At 44.3% G+C, this 12,465-nt stretch overlaps 1 protein-coding gene across 1 annotated transcript in view; it reads right to left on the bottom strand.

Annotated features, from left to right (window-relative positions):
* LOC132379857 (phosphoribosyl pyrophosphate synthase-associated protein 1-like) overlaps nt 1-12,465 on the bottom strand; it is an 89,436-nt gene that overhangs the window by 60,903 nt on the left and 16,068 nt on the right. Inside the window, exons 5-6 of the mRNA XM_059948120.1 lie at nt 3,774-4,021; nt 352-416 (exon numbers count right to left, since the gene is read on the bottom strand). Coding sequence (XP_059804103.1) covers nt 352-416; nt 3,774-4,021 — 313 coding nt within the window. The remainder of the gene's footprint in view (nt 1-351; nt 417-3,773; nt 4,022-12,465) is intronic.

Genomic DNA, 12,465 nt, shown 5'->3' with positions numbered 1-12,465 from the left:
CATCTCCGTTGTAAAAGGACACCACTCTACTCTGAGGCTGTGGCCTTCGACTCTCCCACCATAGGAAATATCCTCTCCACATCCACTCTATCAAGGCCTTCTGCCATTTGATCGGTTTCAATGAAATCACCCTCCATTCTTCTGATTTCCAGCAAATACAGGCCCAGAACTATCAAGTGCTCTTCAAAATGACAAGCCATTCAATCCTGAAGTCATTTTTGTGAACCTCTTTTGAACCCTCTCCAGTTTCAGCACATCCTTTCTAAGATAAGGGGCCCAAAACTGCTCACAATACTCCAGTCACCAGTGCTTTATAAAGTCTCAACATTATATCCTTGCTTTATATTCTACTCCTCTTGAAATGAATGCTAACATTGCATTTGCCTTCCTCACCACAGACTCAACAGGCAAATTAACTTTTTGGGAATCCTGCACAAGGACTCCTAGTCTGTTTGTGTCTCAATATTTTTGTATTTTCTCTCCATTTAGAAAATAGTCAGCTCTTTAAATTCTTCCACCAAAATGCATGAGCATACACTTCCCAACACTGTATTCCATTTGCCATTTCTTTGCCCATTTTCTTCATCTATCTAAGACCTTCTGTAGCCTCCCTACTTCCTCAACACTACATTACTCTTTACCTATCTTCATATCATTCACATTGCAACAAAGCCATCAATTCTATCATCCAAATCATATAACTTAAAAGAATTGGTCCCAAAACAGACCCCTGTGGAATATCAGTAGTCACCGGCAACCAGTCAAAAAAGGTTCCCTTTATTCCTACTCTTTGCTTCCTGCCAATCAGCCACTACTTTATCCATGCTAGAATCTTTCCTGTAATACCATGGGCTCTTAGCTTGTTAAGCAGTCTCATATGTGGCACCTCGTCAAAGTCTTTCTGAAAATCTAAGTGCACAACATCAACCAATTTTTCTTTGTCTATCCTGCTTCATACTTCTTCAAAGCATTTCTACAGAGTTGTCAGGCAAGAGTTCTCCTTGCTGACTATTACTGCCTATTTTGTCACGTGTCTCCAAGTACCTCATCCTTAATAATCGACTCCAACATCTTCCCACTGTTAGACTAATTGGCCTATAGTTTCCTTTCTTCCGCCTCTCTCCCTCTTCTTGAAGTGTGGAATGACTTTTGCAATTTTCCAGTCTCTTTGCAACCATTCCAGAATATAGTGATTCTTGAAAATTCATTATTAATGCTTCCACAATCCCTTCAGCTACTTCTTTTCAGAATCATCTGGTCCATGTGACTTACCTACCTTCAGACCTCCCAGTTTCCAAAGAACCTTCTCTCTAGTTATGGTAACATCACATGCTTCATGCCCCCGACACCTGGAACTTCCACCATGTTGCTAGTGTCTTCGACAGGGAAGATTGATGCAAAATACTTGTTCATTCCATCTGCATTTTCATTGTCCTCCATTGCTACCTCTCCAGTGTTGTTTTCCAGCAATCCAATATCCACTCTCGCCTCTCTTTTACACTTTATGTATCAAAAGAGACTTTTGATACTTTCTTTAATATCATTGGCTAGCTTACTTTTGTATTCCATCTTTATCTCCTTAATGACTTCTGGTTGCCTTTTGTTGTTTTTTAAAACCTTCCCAATCCTCTAACTTCACACTAATTTTTGCTATTATATGCCCTCTCTTTGGCTTTTATGTTGGCTTTGACTTCTCTTGTTAGCTATGGTTGGGTCTTTTTGCCTTTGGATTACTTCTTCCTCTTTGGGATGTATTTATTCTGTGCCTCACGAATTGCTTCCAGAAATTCCAGCCATTGCTGCTTTGCCATCATCCTTGCCAGTTCTTTTCCATCAATTCTGGCTTACTCCTTTCTCATGCCTCTGTAATTCCCTTTACTCCATTGATACATCTAACTTTAATTTCTCCTTCTCAAATTTCAGGGTGAATTCGATCATATTATGATCACTTTCTCCTAAGGGTTGTTACCTTAAGCTCTCTAATCAATTCAGGTTCATTGTACAACACCCAATCCAAAATAACTAGTAGGCTCAACCATGAGTTGGTCAAATAAGATTGAAGGAGTGCAGAGAAAATTTACAAGGCCGTTGCCAGGACTTGAGGACCTGAGTTATCGAAAAAGGTAGGATTCCCCGGAGTGTAGGAAAATGAGGGGAGGTTTGATTGAGATATACAAAATTATGAGGGCTATACATAGCTGAGGGTGGTAATGGGGACAAACTCCCACTACCTATTAGATGCTGTCAATGGCATGCACATCAAATAGCCTATGACAACTAAGTCCAGTTCCTGACCTTCACGTGTGGCTTAGCTACTAGGTCCAGCGGAACCGTTTCTACTGACAGAAGGGGCAAAGGCAGAGGTTACTGGCACCTTAAAAGCAGTCACTTCGGGCAGATGGTCTCATCAACCATGGTTGGGAGTTCATCTAGGAGGAGGAAAACTCTGATCTCAAACCTTCACTGCATTGCAACTACACTCATTCATGGGGAAGAATTCCGGAGTAAACCCTGAGGGAAAAATCCAAAACTGGTCCCTAAAGCAGTCCTACATTGAGTTCATTGGCAACTCCTGTGACACTGCTGGTACCAAACTGTATCGGTCACTGCTGTTCCTTTGGGTCCATCAGATGTGTGGAGAAGGGGAGCTTGCTACATTGGCAAAAACTTGCTCTCCATCTTGCGTATCTAGACAGCTAGGATGCAATATCCATCATCAACTCTGACCAACAGAAGCCTCAGATAGAACTCAGATACATAGGTAAAAGCATACAGGTTTTTTCCATTAAGGATGGGTGAGACTAAAACTAGAGATCATGAGCAAAGGGTGAAAGGTGAAATGTTTAAGGGGTACCTGAGGGGGAACAACTTCACTCAGAGGGTGGTGAGAATGTGGAACGAACTACCAGTAGACGTGGTGGATGCAAGTTTGATTCCATGTTTAAAAGGAATTTGGATGGGAGTGGAATGGAGGGCTATAGGTGTAGGTCTTTGGGTCTAGGCAGAATGACTGTTCGGCATGGACTAGATGGCCCAAAGCATCTGTTTTTGTGCTGTAGTGCCCTATGAGTTCATGAACCCTAAATGAGAGTAAAATAATGTGGTTGAGGGGATGTAGGCGATATTTTCCTTCGATGATCAAGCCAATTTCCTTTACTCCATTGTAATACCAATACATCTGACTTTAACTTCTCCTCAAATTTCAGGGTGAATTTGATCATACTATGGTCACTTGCCCCTAAGGGTTCTGTTACCGTAAATTCTCTAATCAATTCTCGTTCATCGCTTAACACCCAAACCAGAATAGCTGATCCTCTCGTGGGCTCAGCCACAAGCTGCTCTAAAAACCAACTCTTAGGCACTCTAGAAACTCCCCCTCCTGTAACCCAGCACCAAACTGATTTTCCCAATCTACCTGCATATTGAAGTTCCCCATGACTTTTGTCAACATTGACCTTTTGGAATGTATTTTCTATCTCCTGTTGTAATTTATAGGCCACATCCTTACTACTGTTTGGGGGTCTGTACACAACTCCCATCAGGGTCTTTTTACCCTTGCAGTTCCTTAGCTCTATCCACAGTTCAACACCTTACGACCTAATGTCACCCCAGGATTTGATTTCATTTGTTACCAACAGTGCAACACCACAGACACTCCATATTTCATCCCAGACACCACAAACACACCATTCTTTGCCCAGACCCGGCTTCAGGCACTCCATACTTCACCCAGACTTGGCTCCAGACTCCTCATACTTCACTCCAGATAGTACAAACTCCCCATATTTCTTCCAAGACACCACAGACAACCCATACTTCAGTCAGACACAGCTCCAGAAGCTGCTCACCTGCTTTGGCCAACATGCACGCCAGCAGTTTGCAAACGATGGAGCCCCTCTTCCTCATTTTACACTGCTTACTGTAGGGGAAGTAAGGAATTACTCCAATAATGTTCCGGGCACATGAAGTCTTGCAGGCGTAGGCCATGATCAGTAATTCCATCACCGCTGTATTAACATCTCTGCCAAACAGAAATACATTGGCCTGATCAGGATATCATCAAGGGCATTCTCATTCAATTTCAGCAAAACCGTCAGTATGAGATACATTGCCCATTCCTTTGAGTTTAATTAAAATCACAAAGTGCCCAAGACAACATAATGCTAAATTTATAACTTCTTAAGCTGGGGTACAGTAAGCTAAGAGATGGCATTCTAGTACTAAACAAGCTGTCTGAGAGAGAACCAAGGATGCTGAGTTGTGACAGCCAAGGGTATACAAGATGAGTAGCTTAAACAGAATGTTTCCCAGATTCCAAGGGAAGCTATCATCTAGTAACACTCACATCTACGATAAAGAAGTGCTTTCTGAGGCTGGTCATGGCTTGAGTCAGCTCCAGCCGCAGTAAAGACCTGAACCCACTGCAATTTGCCTATCACCACAATATGTCTACAGGGTGGGGGGGAGCAATCTCAATGGCTTTCCATACTGCCTTGGATCACCTCGACAATCCAAATAGGTGTCAGGATGCTATTCAATGACTATTACTCAGCATTTATCACTATCATTCCTACAATCCTGATCGAAAAGCTAAAGAACCCGGGCCTCTGTACCTCCCTCTGCAACTGGATCCTCAGCTTCCTAACCAGAAGACCACAGTCTGTGTGCATTGGAAGTAACATCCCTATCTTGCTGACAATCAACACTGACACACCTAAGGTAAGTGTGCTTACCCCACTGCTCCAGTCTCTCTATAACCACGACTGTGTGGCTAGACATGGCTCAAATGCTGACGATACAACCAATGTTGGCCGAGTGACAAGAGGACATGCAGGAACAAGAAATACCAGCTCATTGACTGCTGTCACAGCAACAACCTTGTACTCATATCAGTAAGACGAAAGAGCCGATTGTGAACTTCAGATAGGGTAAAACATGGAAATACAAACCAATCATCATTGAGAAATGAGAGATGAGATACATATAGAGAGAGAGAGAGAGAGAGAGAGAGGGGTGGAGAGAGAGATAGAGATAGACAGAGAGACAGACAGAGATGAAGAGAGAGATAGAGAGAACCAAGGTCAGCAGAGGAGCGGCAAGTGAAGGAGTGAGTGCGGGGATTGGCTGAGAAGGTAAGCTCTTGGGAGTCTGTCTTCTGTTGTTTTCAGGAGCTGTTGATTTAAAAATCAGGCGGGCCCAGCCTGCAACACAAACCTTCAAAGTCAGCAGAGGAACGGCAAGTGAAACTAATTAGTCAATTTATCAGCCAATATAGGCAAGGTTTGCTCTAGGGGAGCAGCTTTGTCGAGGGAAGTGCCTTGTGAGAAAAGTGCCAGTCTTTGGCTTGAGAGTCTTCAGCGAGGAGGCTGAGGGAGGAGATAATGCCACAGTAGGAGAGGGTGAGAAGTGGTGAAGGTAAACTGATTCAGTGTGATGCTTGCATGATGTGGGAGGTCAGGGACACTGATGGTGCCTCTGGCTGCTACAACTGTGAAAAGTTTGTCCAGGTTCAGCTCCTGAAGGACCATGTTGGGCACTGGAGAAGCAACTAGATGACCTCAGGTTCATCCAGGAAAACGAGAGTTTTCTGGACAGGACCTACAGCCATATCGTTATACCAAAGATACTGGAAGAGAGAGGGGAGGGGGCGATGATGAAAAAGGGATGGATGCTTGGAGTACAGGAGACGCTGGGGGATATATCTCTTGAAAACCGGTTCACCCTCTTGGAAGCTGTCGGGACAGAAGACACTGCCAGTCTGAGAGGCGGACAGGTCTGCAAGTCAAAAATTTGCGCTGAAGCAAAGCCGAGGAGACAGACGTCAGGCAGAGCTATGGTAGTAGGGAACCCCATAGTGAGAGGTACAGAAAAGGGGTTTCTGTGGCAACAGGTGGCATTTATTAATAGTGTGTTGCCTCCCTGGTGCCAGGATCCAGGACATCACAGACCGATTGCAGGGCATCCTCAAGGGTGAAGGTGAACAGCTGGAAGTGGTAGTGCATGTCGGCACAAATGACATCAGGAAGAAGAGGAAAGAAATTCTGCAGCGTGACTTCAAAGAACTTGGAAGAAGGCTGAAAAGCAGGACCTCCAGGGTGGTTATCTCCAGTTTGCTTCCAGTTCCTCGTGCTGGTGAGGGCAGGAACAGAGAGATATGGGATCTCAACGTGTCACTGAGGAGCTGGTGCAGGAAGCAGGGTTTTAGATTCTTAGACCACTGGGATTTGTTTTGGGGTAAGGATGAATTGTACAAAAGGGACAGGTTGCACCTTAAAAGGTGGGGGACCAGCATTCTGGCAGGCAGGTTTGCCACTGCTACACGGGTGTGTTTAAACTAAGTAGTGGGGGGGAGGAGACAAACTGGAAATATAAGGATGGAATTAAAGGGAAAGAGAGAATAAGAAAAATTAAGAAAGACAACAGAATTAACGAGGCAGAAAGCTCAGGAAGGGATCGGAGAGTATGGACAAGTGCAATAAGAATCAGTGTGAGAAGTGAGGGGAGTAACGGATTAAAAGTATTATATATGAATACACAAAGTATAAGAAATAAAGTGGATGAGCTTGAGGCTCAGTTGGAAATTGGCAAGTATGATTTTGTAGGAATAACAGACATGGCTGAAAGAGGACCAGGGTTGGGCAATGAATATTCAAGGATATACATCCTATCGAAAGGACAGACAGGTGGGCAGAAGGAGTGGGGTGGCTCTGTTGGCGAGGAATGAAATTCAGTCCCTTGCAAGGGGTAACAGAATCAGGAGATGTAGAGTCAGTATGGATAGAACTGAGAAATTGTAAGGGCAAAAAGACCCTAATGGAAGGCAGATTACTATCTGAATGGTGTCAAGTTAGGAAAAGGGGAAGTACAACAAGATCTAGATGCCCTTGTTCATCAGTCACTGAAAGTAAGCATGCAGGTACAGCAGGCAGTGAGGAAAGCTAATGGCATGTTAGCCTTCATAACAAGGGAAGTTGAGTATAGGAGCAAAGAGGTCCTTCTGCAGTTGTACAGGGCCCTGGTGAGACCACACCTGGAGTACTGTGTGCAGTTTTAGACTCCAAATTTGAGGAAGGGCATTCTTGCTATTGAGGGAGTGCAGCGTAGGTTCACGGGGTTAATTCCCGGGATGGCAGGACTGTCATATGTTGAAAGATTGGAGCAACTGGGGTTGTATATACTGGAATTTAGAAGGATGAGAGGGGATCTGGTTGCAACATATAAGATTATTAAGAGATTGGACACATTAGAGGCAGGAAACATATTCCCAATGTTGGGTGAGTCCAGAACCAGAGGCCACAGTTTAAGAATAAGGGGTAGGCCATTTAGAACGGAGTTGAGGAAAAACTTTTTCACCCAGAGAGTTGTGGATCTACGGAATACTCTGCCTCAGAAGGCAGTGGAGGCCAATTCTCTGGATGCTTTCAAGAGAGTTATATACAGCTCTTAAAGATAGTGGAGTCAAGGGATATGGGGAGAAGGCAGGAACGAGGTACTGATTGTGGATGATCAGCCATGATCACAGTGAATGGCAGTGCTGGCTTGAAGGGCCAAATGGCCTACTCCTGCATCTACTGTCTATAGAAATAGAGATAGAGGTAGAGGTAGAGATAGAGGGAGAGAGGTAAAGAGAGAGAGAGGCAGTGTGCCAGATGTTGAAGCGTGTGAGAGAAGAGAAGTGAGTGCGGTTATTACTACAAGGGAGAAGGTGCTCAAAAGCTGAAAAACCTAATGGTACATAAGTTACCCAGGCCAGATGAACTGCACCCTAGGATTCTGAAGGAGGTAGTGGTAGAGATTGTGGAAGCATTAGTTAATGACCTTTCAAAAATCATTAGCATGGTGCCAGAGGACTGGAAAATTGCAAATGTTATTCCACTTTTTAAGAAAGGAGGAAGGCAACAGAAAGGATATTCTAGGCCAGTTAGCCTGACCTCAGTGGTTGGGAAGATGCTGGAGTCAATTATTAAGGTTGAGGTTATGGAGTACTTGGTGACACAGGACTAAGTCAGCATTGTTTCCTCAAGGGAAAATCTTACCTGATGAACCTGTTGAAATTCTTTGAAGAGATTACAAGTAGGATAGATAAAAGGGATGCAGTGGATGTTGTATATTTGGACTTTCAAAAGGACTTTGACAAGTGCCACACGTGAGGCTGCTTACCAAGTTAAGAGCCCACGGTATTACAGAAAAGTTACTAACATGGTTAGAGTAATGGCTGATTGATAGGAGGCAGCGAGTGAGAATAAAAGGATCCTTTTCTGATTGGCAGCCAGTGACTACTGGTGTTCTGCAGGGTCAGTGTTGGGACTGTTTTTTTAATGCTGTATATCAATGATTTAAATGATGGAATAGATGGCTTTGCTGCCAAGTTTGCAGATGATATGAAGATTGATGAAGAGGCAGGAAGTGTTGAGGAAACAGGTAAGCTGCAGAAGGACTTGGACAGATGAGAATGGGCAAGAAATAGGCAAATGAAAGACAATGTCGGAAAATGAATGGTCAGGCACTTTGGTAGAAGAAATAAATTTGCAGACTATATTCTAAATGGGGAGAAAATCCAAAAACCTGAGATGCAAAGGGACTTGGAGTCCTTGTGCAGAAGAACCAAAAGAGTAACTTGCAGGCAAAGTTGGTGGTGAGGAAGGCAATTGCAATGTTAGCATTCATTTCAAGAAGTCTAAAATACAACAGAAGGGAAGGCTTTATAATGCACTGGTGAGACCTCACCTTGAGTGTTGTGAACAGTTTTGGGATCCTCATCTAAAAGGTGTGCTGGCATTGGAGAGAGTTCAGAGGAGGTTATTAAGGATAATTCTGGGAATGAAAGGGAAATCATACGAGAAACTTTTGATAGCTCTGGGTCTGTACTCACTGGAATTTAGAAGGATGTGAGGGTGATCTCGTTCAAACATTTCGAATGTTGAAAGGCCTAGATGGAGTATATGTGGAAAGGACTTTTCCCATGGTGGGGTAGTCTAGGACGAGTGGGTACAGCCTCAGGACAGAAATGTGTCCATTTAAAACAGATGCAGATAAATTTCTTTCACCAGAGGGTTGTGAACTTGTGGAATTTATTACCACAGGCAGTTGTGGAGGCCAGGTCATTGGGAGTATTTAAGGCAGAGTTTGATAGGTTCTTGATTGGACACAACATCAAATGTCACGGGGAGTGGGGCTGAGAAGGGAAAAAAGGATCAGCCAAGATTTAATGGCGGAGCAAACATGATGGATCATATGGCCTAATTCTGCTCCTGTGTCTTAAGGTTTTACTATCAGGAAGTAGGTACAAAAGACTGACGACACACACTGAGTGATCTAGGAACAGCTTCTTCCCTTCTGCCACCCGATTTCTAAATGGACGTTGAACCCATGGACACTACCTCACTACATTCTTTTTTATTTCTGTTCTTGCACTGCTTACTTCAATTTATCTGCTTGGGCTTAAGGTTTTTTTTGTTTGAGAAGAGATGAATAAGTTGAAGGAAGCTGGGATCATTACTGAGTCCAGATGTCCTTCCATGTCTCCAATAGTAGTGGCCAGGAAGAAGATTGGGAAGGTACAGATTTGTGTGGACTATCACACTCCGAACAGGAGTACAGGCCCGAAGGGTATAAATTCCTGAGAATTGAGGATGCGCTGGACTGCTTGAATGGTGCGACACGGTTCAGTGTGCTGGACTTTAGGAGTGGATATTACCAGATATCCATGAGTGAGGCTGATAAAGAGACTTATCTGAAATATGTGCCTGATATGAGATGGGAGCTGAAAATAGCTTATGAATTCGCTGAGGTCTTGGATACCAAGTAGAATAAGGAAATAAGAGGAGATATGATCAAAAGGTTAGGTTCTCCTAACCCATGCCTGGAGACCGAATCCTCATCAAGAATTTGTGGTTACTTGGGAAGCACAAGCTGGCTGACAGCTGGGTGGCTACACCTGATGTAGTGGAGAGTCAGATGCCAAACGTACCAGTTTTCTGGGTGAAACCAGAGGATAGGAATAGGTCTGTCAAGATTCTCCATCAGAACCACCTTCTACCTCTAGGACAAGAGGTGTGTGTTGCCCCAGAGTCTGACTTGGGCCCTACACCAAGTAACAGGGCTTTGCGGCAATGTGGGGAGACTGAAGGACCAGCAGCAGGAAGGATTAAACTGGTGCCTCCCCTGAATGGGATGTGACACAGAGGATAAGGAAATGGGGAGTGTGGTATATGCTGCCTTTCACCAACTCCCCAATAATTGAAGAAGAGATTCCCAACCTTTCTCACGCTGAGGAAGATGAAATGCAGGGGATTAGCAGTGCTCAGGCAGGCTTGCAGCTGGACCACGAAGAGGGGTTGGGCTTTAAAGTAACCGGGGATGAAGTTGAGCTCAGCCAAGTGGCAACCAGATCTGTTGCAGGAAGGCACGAGTGACAGACCGGGAGCAGAGGCCTCACTGTATAGACTAGAAGTATCCCAAGCAGTGTCTGAAACTGAAGATGTAGATGATGATGGGATAAGGAGGTCTCAAAGAGTCAGGAGACCCCAGATACGCTGGCCTATGTAGCACTGAGAAAATAGAGGGTTGTGACTATTCCCCGAGTGAGATACATCACCACCATTTAAAAATGGATTGGAGATTTTGACATCACAAAATTTTTTTGAAAATAGTGTTATTAATGATGGATTGACAGATTATTTCAGTCATGAGGACATGACTGTTTGTGGTGGTGGACAGTGTAATGCTCTGGTTTGCATCTTCACTGTTATAGAAAATTAGAAAAATAGAAAACCTACAGTACAATACAGGCCCTTCAGCCCACAAAGCTGTGCCGAACATGTCCTTACCTTAGAAATTACCTAGGGTTACTCATAGCCCCCTATTTTTCTGAGATCCATGTACCTGTCCAGGAGTCTCTTAAAAGACCCTATTATATCCGCCTCTACCACCGTCGCCGGCCGCCCATTCAATGCACTCACCACTCTGCGTAAAAAAAATTCACCCCTGACATCTTCTCTGTACCTACTTCCAAGCACCCTAAACCTGTGTCTTCTCTTGCTAGCCATTTCAGCCCTGGGAAAAAGCCTCTGACCGTCCACATGATCAATGCCTCTCAACGTCTTGTACACCTCTATCAGGTCACCTCTCAACCTCCGTCGCTCCAAGAAGAAAAGGCCAAGTTCCCTCAACCTATTTTCATAAGGCATGCTCCCCAATCCAGGCAACATTCTTGTAAATTTCCTCTGCACCCTTTCTATAGTTTCCACATCCTTCCTAGAGTGAGGCAGCCAAAACTGAGCACAGTACTCCAAGTGGGGGCTGACCAGGGTCCTATATAGCTGCAACATTACCCCTTGGCTCCTAAACTCAAACCCATGATTAATGAAGGCCAATGCACCATATGCTTTCTTAACCACAGAGTCAACCACGCAGCAGCTTTGAGTGTCCTATGGACTCGGACCCCAAGTTCCCTCTGATCCTCCACACTGCCAAGCGTCTTACCATTAATACTGTATTCTACCATCATATTTGACCTACCAAAATGAACCACCTCACACTTATCTGGGTTGAACTCCATCTGCCACTTCTCAGCCCAGTTTCCCACATTATCAATCTCCCACTATAACCTCGGACAGCCCTCCACACTATCTACAACACCTCCAACCTTTGTGTCATCAGCAAATTTACTAACCCATCCCTCCAATTCCTCATCCAGGACACTTATAAAAATCACGAAGAGTAGGGGTCCCAGAACAGATCCCTGCAGCACACCACCGGTCACCGACCTCCATGCGGAATATGACCCACCTACAACCACCCTTTGCCTTATGTGAGCAAGCCAGTTCTGGATCTACAAATCAATGTCCCCTTGGATCCCATGCCTCCTTACTTTCTCAATAAGCCTTTCATGGGGTACCTTGTCAAATGTCTTGCTGAATTCCATATACACACAATCTATTGCTCTACCTTCATCAATGTGTTTAGTCATAGCCACAAAAAATTCAATCAGGTTCGTAAGACATGATCTGTTCTTCACAAAGCCATGCCGACTATTCCTAATTGCTTTATGCCTCGCCAAATGTTCATAAATCCTGCCTCTCAGGATCTTCTCCATCAACCTACCAACCACTGAAGTAAGACTCACTGGCCTATAATTTCCTGGGCTATCTCTACTTCCTTTCTTGAATAAGGGAACAACATTTGCAACTCTCGAATCCTCTCGAACTTCTCCCATTCCCATTGATAATGCAAAGATCTTCGCCGGATGCTCAGCAATCTCCTCCCTCACCTCCCACGGTAGCCTGGGATACATCTCATCCAGTCCTGGTGACTTATCCGACTTGATGCTTTCCAAAATCTCCAGCACATCCTTTCTTAATATCTACATGCTCAAGCTTTTCAGTCTGCTGTAAATCCTAGCCAAGATCCTTTTCCATAGTGAATACTGAAGCAAAGTACTCATTAATTACCTCTGCTAACTCC

Source organism: Hypanus sabinus, chromosome 23, assembly GCF_030144855.1.
Source record: "Hypanus sabinus isolate sHypSab1 chromosome 23, sHypSab1.hap1, whole genome shotgun sequence".
In the NCBI taxonomy this organism is placed as follows: domain Eukaryota; kingdom Metazoa; phylum Chordata; class Chondrichthyes; order Myliobatiformes; family Dasyatidae; genus Hypanus; species Hypanus sabinus.
Note: the sequence above shows the minus strand (reverse complement) of the source record. Positions and strands in the feature narration are given on the sequence as shown.